The 14,589-nt window shown below is 38.5% G+C and overlaps 1 protein-coding gene and 1 pseudogene across 1 annotated transcript in view; one reads left to right on the top strand and one right to left on the bottom strand.

The window, feature by feature from the left end:
• The window catches only part of SPACA1 (sperm acrosome associated 1), a 79,020-nt gene that overhangs the window by 14,383 nt on the left and 50,048 nt on the right, over positions 1–14,589 (bottom strand). Inside the window, exon 8 of the mRNA XM_072642795.1 lies at positions 14,363–14,481. Coding sequence (XP_072498896.1) covers positions 14,412–14,481 — 70 coding nt within the window. The 3' untranslated portion in view covers positions 14,363–14,411. The remainder of the gene's footprint in view (positions 1–14,362; positions 14,482–14,589) is intronic.
• LOC140523741 (creatine kinase B-type pseudogene) lies at positions 8,580–9,698 on the top strand (annotated as a pseudogene).

Below are 14,589 nucleotides of genomic sequence, written 5' to 3'. Positions count from 1 at the left end.
CATATATGTGTATGTATATATGTGTATATATGTATTTTATATATATAGATATTTCATTTTGCTCCCTAATGCAAAATCTCTGTAATGGGCAGCATGTTTATTTCATCATTGGTCCTTTGAAATCATGAATGATTGTCATACTGATCATAGTTCTGATAGTTTTCAAAGTTGTTTTTATAGCATTGTTTTTATTGTTTCCCAGATCTGTTCATTCCATTCTTTATCAGTTTATGCCTTCAAAATTGTTCATTTTTACAGTGTTGATATAGTATTAATTTTTCTGATTCTCTTTCTTTACTCTGCGTCACTTCAAATAAGTCTGTCTTTTTTTGAAATATCTTGTTTCCCATTTCTTACAACCCAATAGTACTCCATCATATTCATATAATTTGGTATTCCTGATATATTTCAAATACATAAATACTAAGTTAACTTGTATCTCTAAAGTATAGCTCTGGACTATTATAGACTAGGTTTAAACTTAGGTGATTCTCCGTAACATCTCTCTTTCTGGTCCATGTCTACACCCAGGACTTCCCCTAGGAACATTAGAATTCGATTTATGTGTAGGTGTCTACCAAAACGATCAAGAGCCCTCAGACCTGCAAACACTGTATTTCATCAGAAAGAAATGCAAAGTACAAAGGACTTGCATCCAAACACATGAACAATCAAAACAACTCTTCTTTCCTCTTCAGTGAATCTCCAGTTCCATCCACTGCTACCAAGTCCCAGACATTGAAAATCCTTTCTTGGTAACTATGGTAAAGGGAAGAGGTGAAGTGGGGAAATAAGGAAGAAAGATTTAGACAGTAGAACAGAATAGTAATGGATACTTCAGTTCCTTGTGTTGGGGTTTTTTTTGTTATTGTTGTTTTGCTTAACCTTTTGTTTGTTCAGTATTTTTACTAAAATAAAATTTATTGTTATTTTTTGTTTTTGAATAATCTAAATGTCTCCCTGTATCCTTTCCTCCCTCCTTCCCAATGAGTCATCCCATATAAAAGAAAAGAGAAAAAAATCAACAAAACTGATCTAGACACCAAATAAATCTGAAAATATATGCAATGCTCCACACTTGTAGCCCTCCAGTCTCTGCAAAAGAGGGAAAAATGTCTTCTCATTATCTCTTTTTTGGGGTCATGCTTGTTCTTTGTAATTTTGCAATATTGACTTTCAATTGTTTTGTGGTTATTGTCTTTCCATTTTCATCATTACAGCAAGGTACCATTGTTTTACTTCGCTCTGTTTATTTCACTATGGCATCTGATCATACAAATCTTTCTGTTTCTTTGCACTCATCATACTTATATTTTTTGACAGTATAGAAACATTTCAATATATTCATGCACCATGATTTGTTTAGTCACTGCCCTATCTATGGTTGATATTCAATCTTAATTGTGCCATTAAATCTCTAATGTGTTGAGTGGGGCTTTGAAGAATCTATGGAAACACATGAACAAGAATTACACAAGATAAAAAGATCTAGAAAGTCATGATCTTACTCAGTGGTAAAGAACCTGCACTGATGATGTCAGGAATCTGCCTTTGTGCACTCACACATACACACGCACAAGATTTACTCAGTACTCTATTCAGTGGACTACCTAGCTGCCTCACTGTTCTTATGAGTGTTTGAAAGCTGCATCCATGGACACCCATTCATTGCTTTACACACACACACACACACACACACACACACACACACACACACACACACACACTTCCTCCTTCCTGATAGCCATTCTTAACAACTGGAGTTTTACATTTGAACATATCATCTCTCATATTCCTTACTATTGATCACAAGGAAATCCACAGCAGAAAGTTGGGGGTTGCTCAGTATAAACTTGCACGATTAGAAAAAGGTGTATCTTACTAGGATGGATCAAATACCTTGATGGATCCAGTACTCCTCATTTTTGCTCCTATCACTCTCTCTTCTTATAACGCCCTTCCCACTTTTTTCACCCAGCTGAATCCTGCTTATTCTTAAAGTCCAGTTCCAGTCCCATCTCTCTCCATGATGTCTTCTTTGACTATACCCAATCTACAGTGTTTTCTCTCCTCTCAACTGTCACACAGAAGATCAAAATGCTTGAGTGAGTGGCCCAAGGTTACAAACTGTTGGCACAGGGATTTATATTTGCTTGTATTACTCCCTGATTCTGAAAATCATAAGATTTAGTACAGGAAGGAACCTTAGAGGTCATCTAGTCTGACTCACTTATTTTACAAATTAATGGGAAAAAAAATCTGAGGAACATAAAGATTAAATGACTAAGAGAAGATGATATGACTTGTTAAGTATCATAACAAAAACAAAAACCCAACATGCAGTAGCACATTCACAGCAACACTTTCATGCAAATGATTTCAGTAAAGGAAAGGAAATGGAACTGGTATTCATAGACAAGGTGAAAGGAAGAAAGGAAGGAAGGAAGGGAGGAAGGGAGGAAGGGAGGAAGGAAGGGAATGAGGGAGGTAGGAAGAGAAAAACAAGGAAAGAAAGAATATTTCACACAACTTTCTTTGTGAATGTGAATGTAGTGAAATATGATCAGCTGTAAGAATTGATAAATGTGAGGAATTATAAAAAAATTAGGAAGATTTGTTTGAATTGATGCAGAGCAAAATAAAAAGATCCAAAAGAACTATATACACAATGACTTCAACATTGTAAATGAGAGGAGGCCAAACACTAATTGAAAAACCAATAAACCAATAATGTTCCCAGAGAACAGATAAGAAAATCCATCTCCCATTGCTCAGCAGAGAGGTTATAGGGAAGAATGTTGTACTCAAAGTAGACACTATATTTATGTCAAATGTTAAGTATTTTTTATCGTTATAAAGGAGAATTTAATTCAAATAGGTGGAATAGGAGTAAATATTTCCAAAAATAACTGAGGGAGAGGAACCTAAAGAAATTGCATTTTTTTTTTAAAAAAAGGGGTGTTGAGTTAGATATTTAAGACTTCTTCCAGGATTAAAAATCAATGCATCTCAAGTATTCTAGTATATGTATTTTCAGCCATTTGTCAAATTGACAGAGAATTTTGGAGGGAACTGTTGATTTCATTCACCTAGGGAACTCCCTCTACAGAAATCTATTCCATTAAAGCAGATTGGTGTCTGTTCTGCAGCTTAGAGTTACTTGCAATACAAAGAGGCTAAGTGACTTGCCGAGGGTCAGTCAATACACGTTGGGTGGTCCTTGAACCTGGGTAACTCTGAGGCCAACACTATACTACATCATATTTATGTTCCCCTCATATCCTGAAACTCATTATGTAGCATTTTAAACTTTGGAACTTTTGTGCCAGGTGTCCAATTAAGCATATATTATTATAGGTAATTTTAGAATTTCATACTTTACTGAATTTTTTACTATCTTGTCAAGATCTTATTGCTTTTGAAAGATTATCTATATTTTATTATTTATATTTATCATTTGTATCTACATACTGCCCCAAACCAGTAAAACCCTTTCTATGGAGAAGGCAGTCTTGTGCTCCTGAGTATTCCTCTGGTTTAGAAAGCATGGACAAAGAAAATCCAATAGAGAAAAATAAATGAGATCCATTTGGGGGTATCCTTCATGGGATTGCAGGACTGGTGTTCACAAATATCCTGTCAGTATCACAGAATCACAGAATCTCAGAATTGGAAAGGACTTCAAAGTTCATGTACTCCAGTCCATACCTGAAAAAAAGTCCCTTCTACAACACTTCCCCCAAATGGTCAGAAGACCTTTAATGACCTTTAATGAATGAGAATCTGCTAGTTCAAGAGGCATCCCATTCCACTTTTGGATAGCTCTAATACTCAAATGGATATGTCATCTCATAGACTTAAATGTTCCCTCCAACAAAGAAGATAGCAACCCATCCATGACTTCCTATCCTATGTGATTCTTGCCCATATTTTCCCCTAGGTCCACCAAAATGGACCCATTCAACAAGATATCAGCATACCAACAGTGCACTCTGACTATATACCTGTCATCACTTGTCCTTATAATGTGACCTCCATGTTCTCTGTCAAACACTTCTATGGTGACTTTTGTTCCTGTTCTTCTTTGAATTTCTTCATCAACAACTTCTACCTATTGCTCCTGGTTTCACACATATTTGGGTCACTTAGTTCTTTGGATGAACTTTGTGATGATTATTCACTTCTCACCACAAATTGCTCAAATTTTTCTTAAATGCACAACAGTAATAATCCTTCTAACCAATCAATGCCATTCCGCAGAAGAAAAAAATATTATCTACATCTAAAAATATTTTCTACACTCAAATTTCTAATTCATGCCATTGTTTGCAGTGGTGAGGTATGTTATAGAAATACTATTCCATGGACATGGAAGAATTTTTGAAAATTCTTTGTGCACTTGGATAAGTTTCACAGAAATGATCACAGAGTTGCTATAGAATTCATTTGAATAGAAAGACATTGTATAAAATTTCCCTAACCACAAGTCTAGTTTTGTTTATGTTCTGTTTTTTTTTTTAACCTGGACTAATTATTTTATCAATGTAAGGAACTACAGGCATAGGAACTTACTCAACTGATGCTGGTAATTTATCTAAATGTTTCAATTTGTACTTAGCATCCCTCCACTCTCCACTGAAAGGTGGGAGTCACTTAATCATTATTTAGAAGGTTGCCTAGAGAAGGGTGGAGCCAAGATGGCAGAGTAAGAACACAGACTTTCTACAGAGCTCTCACAAAGCCCAGCCAAATACTTGCAAAAAATGGCTCTAAAGAAATTCTGGAGCTTCAGAACCCACAGAATGATGGAGTGAAGCAAATTTCCAGCCCAAGACAGCCTGAAAGATTGCCAGGAAGTCTGTATCATGCCACACTGGGAGCAGAACACAGTACAGTGTGGGCCATGAGTGTACAGAGGGAACCTGAGCAGGCCTTGCAGGGACTGAATGTCTTGCACTTGTAGTGGTTTTCAGACTTCATGACCCTAAAATGTGAAGGATAAATTGGAAGGTCAGTGGAAAAAGCCTGTGGAACCAGAGCAGGAGAGTGAAGTGGTCTGGCCCCAGCTCCAGGAAGGCAGAGGGGAGAGGGGACAGTGGAACTCATGGCAGCCACAGCAGCAGCAGGGGCATCTGCAGCCACTGTTTCTGGAGCTCTAGGCCCATGGTATACCCCCCATCGCCACTGGAAGCCAAGAACTACCTTGACAAAGAGCTCAAAAGTCAAGTAAATGACTGGGGAAATGAGCAAAAACCAGAAAAAGAATCAGACTATTGAATGTTACTTTGGTGAGAAGGAAAATCAAAGCATGCAAACAGAAAAAAACAAAGTCAAAGCTTTGCCATCCAAAGCCTCCAAGAAAAATATGAATTGGTCTCAGGCCATAGAAGAGATCAAAAAGAATTTTCAAAATCAAGTAAGAGAAGCAGAGCAAAAATTGGGAAGAGAAATGAGAGTGAAACAATAAAATCATGAAAAACAAGTCAACTGTTTGCCAAAGGAAACTCCAAAAATGCTGAAGAAAATAAAACTTTGAAAAACAGACCAACCCAAATGGCAAAGGAGATACAAAAAACCAGAGGAGAAGAATGCCCTAAAAAGCAGAATTGGCCAGATGAAAAAGGAGATCCAAAAGCTCACTGAAGAAAATAATTTCTTAAAGATTAGAATGGAACATATGGAAGCTAATGACTCTATGAAAAATCAAGAAATTATAAAACAAAGCCAAAGGAATGAAAAAATAGTAGACATTGTGAAATATCTCATTAGAAAAACAACTGACCTGGAAAATAGATCCAGGAGAGACAATTTAAAAATTATGGGACTGCCTGAAAGCCATAATCAAAAAAAGAGCCTAGACATCATCTTTCATGAAATTATCAAGGAAAGCTGCCATGATATTCTAGAAGCAGAGGGTAAAATAAATATTGAAAGAATCCACTGATCACCTCCTGAAAGAGATCTGAAAAGAGAAACTCCTAGGAATATTGTAGCCAAATTCCAGAGCTCCCAGATCAAGGAGAAAATACTACAAAAGCATCCAGAAAGAAACAATTTGAGTACTGTGGAAATACAATCAGGATGACACAAGATCTAGCAGCATCTACATTAAGGGATGGAAGGGTTTGGAATATGATATTCCAGAAGTCAAAGGAGCTAGAATTAAAACCAAGAATCAGCTACTCAGCAAAACTGAGCATAATACTTCAGGGAAAAAAATTGTCATTCAATGAAATAGAGGACTTTCAAGAATTGTTGATGAAAAGACCAGAGCTAAAAAGAAAATTTGACTTTCAAACACAAGAATCAAGAGAAGCATGAAAAGGAAATCAGGAAAGAGAAATCATAGGGGACTTACTAAAGTTGAACTGTTTACATTCCTACATGGAAAGATAATATTTGTAACTTGAGACTTTTCTCAGTATTTGTGTATTTGGAGGGATTATATACATATAAATAGAGGGCACAGGGTGAGTTGAATAGGAAGGGATGATATGTAAAAATATAAAAATTAAGGGGTGAGAGAGGAGTAGATTGGGAGGAGAAAGGTAGAAATGCCATGGGGCAAATTATCCCTCATAAAAGAGGCAAGAAAAAGCTTTTTCAATAGAGGGGAAAAGGGGAGAGGTGACAGGGAAGAAGTGAAGCTTACTCTCATCACATTTGGTGTAAGGAGGGAATAATGTGCACACTCAATTTGGTATGAAAATCTTTCTTACACTACAGGAAAGTAGGGGAGAAGGGGATAAGTGGGATGTGGGCAGATGATGGAAGGTAGGGCAAATGGGAGGAGGAGGTAATTAAAAGTAAATTCTTTTGGGGAGAGAGAAAAACAAAAGAGAAAATAGAATAAATGGGGGTAGGATACAATGGGGGGAAATATGATATTTCACAACACGACTTTTAGAGAAGTCTTTTGCATAAAACTACACATGTACAACCTATATTGAATTGCTTGATTTCTCAGTGGGGATGGGTGGGGAGGGAGAGAGGGAGAGAAGTTGGAACTCAAAGTTTTATGAATGAATGTTAAAAATTGTTTTTACATGCAACTGAGAAATAAGAAATACAAGTAATGGGGTATAGAAATCTATCTTGCTCTACAAGAAAATAGAGGAGTTGGGGATAAGGGAAGGGAGGGGTGTTATAGAAGGGAAGGCAGATTGAGGGAAGGATAATCAGAATGCATAGTGTCTTGGGGTGGGGGAGGGGAGAGATGGTAAGAAAATTTGGAACTCAAAATCTTGTGGAAATGAATGTTGAAAACTAAAAATAAATAAATAAATAAATTTTAAAGAATGACATTTGGAACAGCCGTCAGAGAAATGGGAATGAATGGTGGGGACCTGCCTCCCAACCTTCCCCTAATGGAGGCCTTCATCAAAGAGAGATGAGGATGATGAAGGAGGAGAAGGCTACAGGAGTGGATGGATGACTATTCCAGGGTGAGGATGTCACAGATGACTGAGGGACATTCCATGATGAAGCTTTACTGTCCACCAAGTCAGAGACAGCTGGGAGGAGAATGAAGTTAGGTCATCCTGTGACCATAATAAAGGCTTTACCTGAACTAAAAAAAAAAGTTGTCTAGAGAACAAATGTACACACCAGTGACTTGTTCATTCTCACATTGCTGGTATAGGTCAGAGATATGCTTTAAAACCAGTTCTTACTGAATCCAAGACCACTCCAGTATTTACTTTGGCAAGCTATCTCCCTGCTACTAGAAAGAAAATGCAACTTGACAAAAATCTATTCTTTATGAAGGCATACTGGCTCTTAGTGACCATCACTTTTTTCTCAATGATCACAAGCCATCTCTTAATAAGATGTTATAGAATTTTTCCAGGAATCAAAGTCAAAATGACTGGCTTTTATTTAAAGTTTATTCCATTCCCTTTAAGAAGAAAACCAGGACATTTGTCCATGTCCAAATCTGTGTCATTTCTCTCATTCTCCAAAATTTTTCTCATTATTAAAAAAAAATGTTTTTATTATGAACTTGACAGTTATTACCAAACAATTTTCATACACAAAAGATAGAAAAATAGGATTAAATTTGAAACTATGAACCTACCAAATATAGCTTATTTTAAGTATTTATCAAATTTAACATGGTAGTATCTACACTGCCAATCTTGCCTGACCCCTTCTGAATTTTCTTCTACTCTCTTCCATGTGTTTTATGAAATGTACCGTCAATACTATTTCATTTTTTTCTTTTTAATTTTTAATTTTTTAATTTATTTTTTAATTTAATTTTTAATTTTAATTTTATTATCTCTGCTCCTAACCTCAACTCCAAGCACATCTTGAATTTAAAAAAAAAACAATTCAGCTATTAAGTAGATACTGTCAAGCAAAATAAATTAATATGACCCTGGCTGTGTATGAAAATAGATTACATTTCTTACCTATAGTCTTTCCTCTGAGAGGTGAGAATAAGCTTATCTAGGACTTGGTGACTGAGCTCAGGCTTAGGTGGCCTGGGATCCCCACACAGGTGCCACTGCAGCAGCAGCATTCTCTCAACTCACTCGTCCTCTGTGACCCCCGGAATGTCCTCGCCTCCTGCCATCATGCCATCCTCCAATAGCCACAACATGCTGAAATCCTGCTACCTGCTGAGGAGAAATATCCCGACCTCTCCTCGTACAACCACATGGCTAAGGTGCTGATGCCTGAGTTCTATGAAAAACTCCAGGATAAGCAGCTTCACCTTGGATGATATCATCCAAACCAGTGTGGATAACTCAGGGCACCCATTCATCATGACTGTGGGCTGTGTGGCTGGAGATAAAGAGATGTACGAAGTGTTCAAGGAATTGTTTGATCCCCTTATTGAGGACCCACATGGAGGCTACAAGCCTTTTGATGAGCATAAGACTGATCTTAACCCTGACAATCTGCAGGGTTGTGATGACCTGGATCTGAACTATGTGTTGAGTTTGAACTGGCAGGAGCATCCAAGGATTCTGCCTGCCTCCCCATTGTAGCTGGGGCAAGCACCATGCTATAGAGAAGCTGTCTGTGGAAGCTCTGGCCAGCCTGGAAGATGACCTGAATGGGAAGTACTATACTTTGAAGACATGACTGAGCAGGAACGGCAGCAGCTGATTGATGACCACTTCCTCTTTGACAAGCCTTTCTCCTCACTCTTCTTGGCTGGTGGCATGGCCTGAGACTGGTCTGATGGAAGGGACATTTGGCACAATGACAACAAGACCTTTCTGGTGTAGAGCAATGAAGAAAATCATCTGAGGGTCATCTCTATGCAGAAGGGAGGTAACATGAAGGAGGTGTTCACAGGTTTCTGCACAGGGCTTACCCAGATTGAAACTCTTTTTAAGACCAAGAACTACAAGTTCATGTGGAATCCTCACCTAGGCTACATCCTGATATGCCCCTCCAACCTGGGCACAGGACTACTTGCAGGTGTCCACATCAAACTTCCCCACCTGGGCAAGCATGAGAAGTTTGGTGAAGTTCTGAAGAAACTGAGACTACAGAAGAAGGGGACAAGGGATGTGGACACAACAGCTGCAGATGGTGTTTTTAACATCTCCAGTGCTGACCAACTGGGCTTCTCAGAGGTGGAGTTGGTGCAGATGGTGGTGGATGTGAAGCTGCTCATTCAGATGAAGAAGCATTTGGAGCAGGGCCAGTCCATTGATGACCTTATGCCAATCCAGAAATGAGTAGTTGGCCCCCTGAATTCTGCACTTCCTAATTTATCGGATGAATGAACAACCACCATCCCTCCTGCCTGTGAAGCCCTGGGGGGTTCCAGACGCAGTCTACCTAATCATGCTGTAGAGAAGTTTTCCTTCCATATTTTGGAGTTAGAGTTTTATTTTTGATGGCTGAGATGTTGCTGAATGCTGAAATAATAAACTATTGTTTTGGCCTGACCCTGGTCGCAGGGCAATTAAAAAAACATAAGCTTATCTATCACTGCATTTCCACAGGGGCTGCTTCCAATGGTGATGGTTGTGGACATCAGCCTGGAAGTATTGCGCTTCCAAAGGTTTCGGGATCCTAGGCTGTCTCCATCAGGGTTTGAGGGGACATGGTGGCAAAAGTGGTGATGGTGGTGGTGGTTTGACTTGCCTGGAACAAACTATGTCATGTTTCTCCCCCAGAATGCCTTGCTGCTTCAGTTAGGCTGACTTGCTTACATTGTTTGGGGCACTTTGGGAGAGGGCTATTCCCTTCTCCACACTAGCTGTCTCCTTGGATAATAGTTTTGAGTGACAGTCTAGAAGGAGAATTGTTGGCATGTGGGACACCACTATCCCCAACACTTTCAGGCTTAGGGTCCTGAGTTATTGCTATCAGCATCCGAGTAGAGATGGTGGCCAAGGAGGCAGTGGTGCCTCCCTAGATGATGATTTCCAGAATTATTCTACCACTTCACAAATATATTAATAATCCATTGGTGTGACTGTCCTCCTGTAATCCCTTGAATAATTCCAATTTTCCCTTTTTTATCACAATAATCTCTTGCATTTGAAGAGGAACTTCTGTTATTACCATTTGCATTTCTCCTATTATTAATGATTTGGAGACCCTTTTCATATAAGTTAATAAACTGAATTACTTCTTTTGAGAATTGCCCCTGTCCAGTGGCTATTTGTTTATTGCAGAATGGTTTTTTTCTTATATGTTTGTGTAACCCCATATATCTTATTTATTAGACCTTTATTAGAGAAATTTGCTACAAAGATTTTCTCCAGTTAACTGATCCTTTCTAACTTTATACTTATGCAAAAGCTTTCCAATTCTCTGTAATTAAAATTGTCCAATTTATCATCTGTGATCCTTTCTATACTTTGGTCAAGAATTTTTCATGGTTCTGAAAGGTATTTTGCCTTCCTGCTCCTCTCAACGAATTATTTTGTTCAGTGAGTTTTTGAATCTTCTCCTTCATTTGGCTAATTCTGCTTTTTAAAGCCTCCTTCTCCTCATTGGCTTTTTGGACCTCTTTTTCCAATTGAGTTAACCTCTTTTTAAAGCTGTTATTTTCCTCAGTATTTTTTGGTTCTCCTTTAGTAAGCTGCTAACTCATTTTTCAAGCTCTTCTATTGCCTGAAGCCAGTTTAAATTCCCTTTGGAGGCCCAGGAGACAGAGGCCTTGATTTCCTCTGACAGTATGCCTTGTTCTTCCTCTTCTGAAAGGATAGGGGGAGACACCTAGTTCCCCAAGAAAGTAATCTTTTATGGTCTTATTTTTTTTCCCTTTTTGGGGCATTTTCTCAGCCAGTGACTTAACTTCTGAGTTTCCTCTCCACAACCACCTTGCCTCCAGTTCCACCAAGCCAGTACTGGAGGCTGAGATTCAGATGAGTTGCTCCAGTCCCTCAGGGGCTTTAAGCAGGGGCAGGGCCACTATTCAGTGTGAGATTAAGATCAGCTGCTCAGGTAGGGGCAGGGCCACCACACAGGGCTCAGTTCCCTCAGGGGATTTACAATGAGACCTTCAACAATGGATGTGGGTTACTGTCTGCTTTGGGAGTCCCCCCCCCATCAGCTGCTGCATCCAGTGCTGCCACCTGAGGAGGCCTGACTTATGGGGACACCCTGCTCCCTTCTGAGCCAGCTGAAAAAAACCTTCTCACTGACCTTTAGTGCTTGTGGGTTGAGGGATCTGCGCTGCCACTGGAGATTCTGTCCCTGAAACCTGCTCAGTTCTGCTTCTCCCAGTGCCATGTGGCCAAGACTGGGCTGGGCTCTGCTCCAGGTCCAGTGCGACAGACCTTTCCCGTCGGTCTTTCAGGTCACTCTGGCCTAGAAATCTCCTCTACTCTATTGTTCTGTGGCTTCTGCTGCTCCAGAATTTGTTGAGAGTTCTTCTTTACAGGTATTTTGTGGGCTGTAGGGTAAGAGCTAGTATATGTGTGTCTTTCTACTCCACCATCTTGGCCCCACCCATCCCTGCTCCTCTTTATGACCTTTTAATCTATGTCTTGTATGCATTTGGGGTTTATTTTGGTATATGGCAAAATGGTGGTCTAAACCTAATTTCTCTGGACTACTTTCCAATTATCCTGGATGCTGTCATCAAAGAATGAATCCCTGTCCCTTAGTTTGTGTCCTTGGCTTTATTAAACATTATGATGATTCTGGATTATAGATCTTATGTACATAATCTATTCCACTGATCAATTTTTCTTTTTCAGAATTTCTCCATTATGTTTAATGCTAGCTCTTGATTTAGACAGGCACTATTTTGTATCAAGGAGAGATTCATTTCCTTTCTTTACTTATTCTGCTACTGGTTTTTACATTTTCTTTCTCTTTTTTTATGCATGATCAACCCTCCAAAGTTAAAGTTTTTCTTGTTTGTAACTATTCCTTCCCTAACTCCATGATCCATCTTCAACCACCCCTGTCCTTTTTCCTGTCTTTTACTTGCTTCCCTGATACATTTCATGCATCTCTCCACCAACCTTTTTGTACTTGCCCAACCCTTCCTTGCTCATTCTAGATGAGTGAGGTCCTTTCTTTTTTTTGTGCACTACAATTATGAGAAATAACAAGTTCTTCTCCCATTTTCCTCATTTCTCCCTTAATAAATTTCTTTGTGCTCTTAAAACAAACAAAAAAAGAGCCAAACCAACCCAAGACCCTGTATTTGCTTTTCTTTACTCCCTCTGTAACACAAAAACCAATGAGATTCTGAAGGTACGTTTATATCTTCCTGAATATTAAAATGTTAGCACTTCATCATAATTTGGTCATTTCCCATCAAACAAATGTTTTTACATTTCTGAGTTTCTTTCATCTTCTGGTTTGCATTTCCAAGATTCTACCCAACTCTGGTCTTTTCATCAGTAAATCTTGAAAGTCCTCTCTTTTGTTAAAGTTTGGGGTTTTTTAAGACATGTAGGATTACACTCCATTTTGCAGTACAACTTATTCTGGGTTGTAAGACTTTAGAGTTGGCCTTTTAGAATATAGTATTCCAAGATCCTCTGTTCTTCAGAGTAGCTCGCTTTATGTGATACTGCAGTTTCTTGGTACTTGAACTTTTTCTTCTGGCTCCTGACAATAAATTTTTTCTTTAACTTAGAATCTCAAACTTTTGGCTATGATATTCTAGGAGTTTTCCAGTTAGGGTTTCTTTTAGGAGGCAGCCAGTTTATTTATGTTTTAATTTTAATTTTTCCCTTCTATTGACCTGGACAGTTTTCTTTCATAATATCTTGAAATGTGGTGTTAAGTTTTTAAAGACTATCATCCATGGTTTTCAGGTATTCTGCTGATTCTTAAACCATTTCTCCTTGATCTTTTTTCCAGGTAAGTTTTCCAATTGTGAACTTTGCTTTAATCTTATTCTCTCATGCAATTATGTAGTTCATATTGCCCTATTCTATTTTTCAAGAAGTTCACAACTTGACAAAGGTTTCTACCTTCTATTCTAAACTATTTATTCACTTTTTCATTTTTTTCCCTACCGAGCTTTTATTTGCATAGTAATTTCATTTTTCTCTCTCAATTCATATATTCTGGTTATTTTTGTTGTCCTTGTGACCATTCCTTTTTCTGGGACTGTATTTGAACTCCTTATATGGTTACTCTTACCTTTTGAATTTACTTTTGGGGTTTTTCCTCAAACAATAGTATTTCTATATAGTGTTGTTTTCCTTCAAACTTTTTATCTCCAGCCCCAATTTTTGGATAGGAACTTTGTGCTTGGGTCAGACTCTACTCCCTCCCTCATTCACAGATGGATGGCATGATCATACCGTGCTTTTCATAATCTAGATTCCCCTGACACTCCCATTCTTGATGTGGTGGCTAAGGATTAAGCCCCATCCTCTGTACAAATTCATGGATTCTGTCTCATTCAGTATCCTGGTTGTTTTATTCAGGTTTTATCATTAGTCCCTTTATACTTCTTGTCTTGGTCTCCTTGTATTGAGGATTTGGGTATGATACAACTGAAGGTGCTAGTAGTTGGCCTCCTGCAAGACTCTAGCTACTTTAATCAAGGTATTGCACTGGCTTCATCTCTTGCTGTAGCTCCAATGTGGACTTCTTTGACCCTATGGGCTCTACCTCTACCTATGTCTTGTCTCTCCTACTGGTTTCTACGAACCTTAGCGTAAAGTCCTGTCCTGGACAGAGAAGCTGATAGCCTTTTATCTTTAGTTTTCCTTTTCATTGTTCTTTCACAGGAAATTTTAGAATGTCACTCAAACATTTGTGAGAGGAATAAGCTGATCTAGGACCTTTCATATAATCATCTTAACTGATGTTTTTCTCCCCAACTTTTCAAAAGTCAGTGGTAGTGACATTTTAAAAGATCACAAGCCCTCAAATATGGCAGTTCTTTCAGTACTGTAAAGTTGTAGTTTACCTGGGCCTGATGATTTCGGTTCATTGAGGAAAGTTTAAGGGCTTTCTTGTCATCTCCTTTCTCCAGCTCTGTTAAACATTTTTGTTCTGTTCTTCTCTGTCAGAAGATCATTCTCCTTGCTAGAGAAAACAAGCAAAATAAGAGTGGAGAAATTTCATGTCATCATCCCCGTCCAATAAGTAGTAAAAAACCTGTGCTGCAGCCAACTCATACCAGCTTACAAGAGT

This window comes from Notamacropus eugenii, chromosome 2, assembly GCF_028372415.1.
Source record: "Notamacropus eugenii isolate mMacEug1 chromosome 2, mMacEug1.pri_v2, whole genome shotgun sequence".
Classification (NCBI taxonomy): Eukaryota; Metazoa; Chordata; class Mammalia; order Diprotodontia; family Macropodidae; genus Notamacropus; species Notamacropus eugenii.
This window is presented reverse-complemented; position numbering and strand designations above follow the sequence as displayed.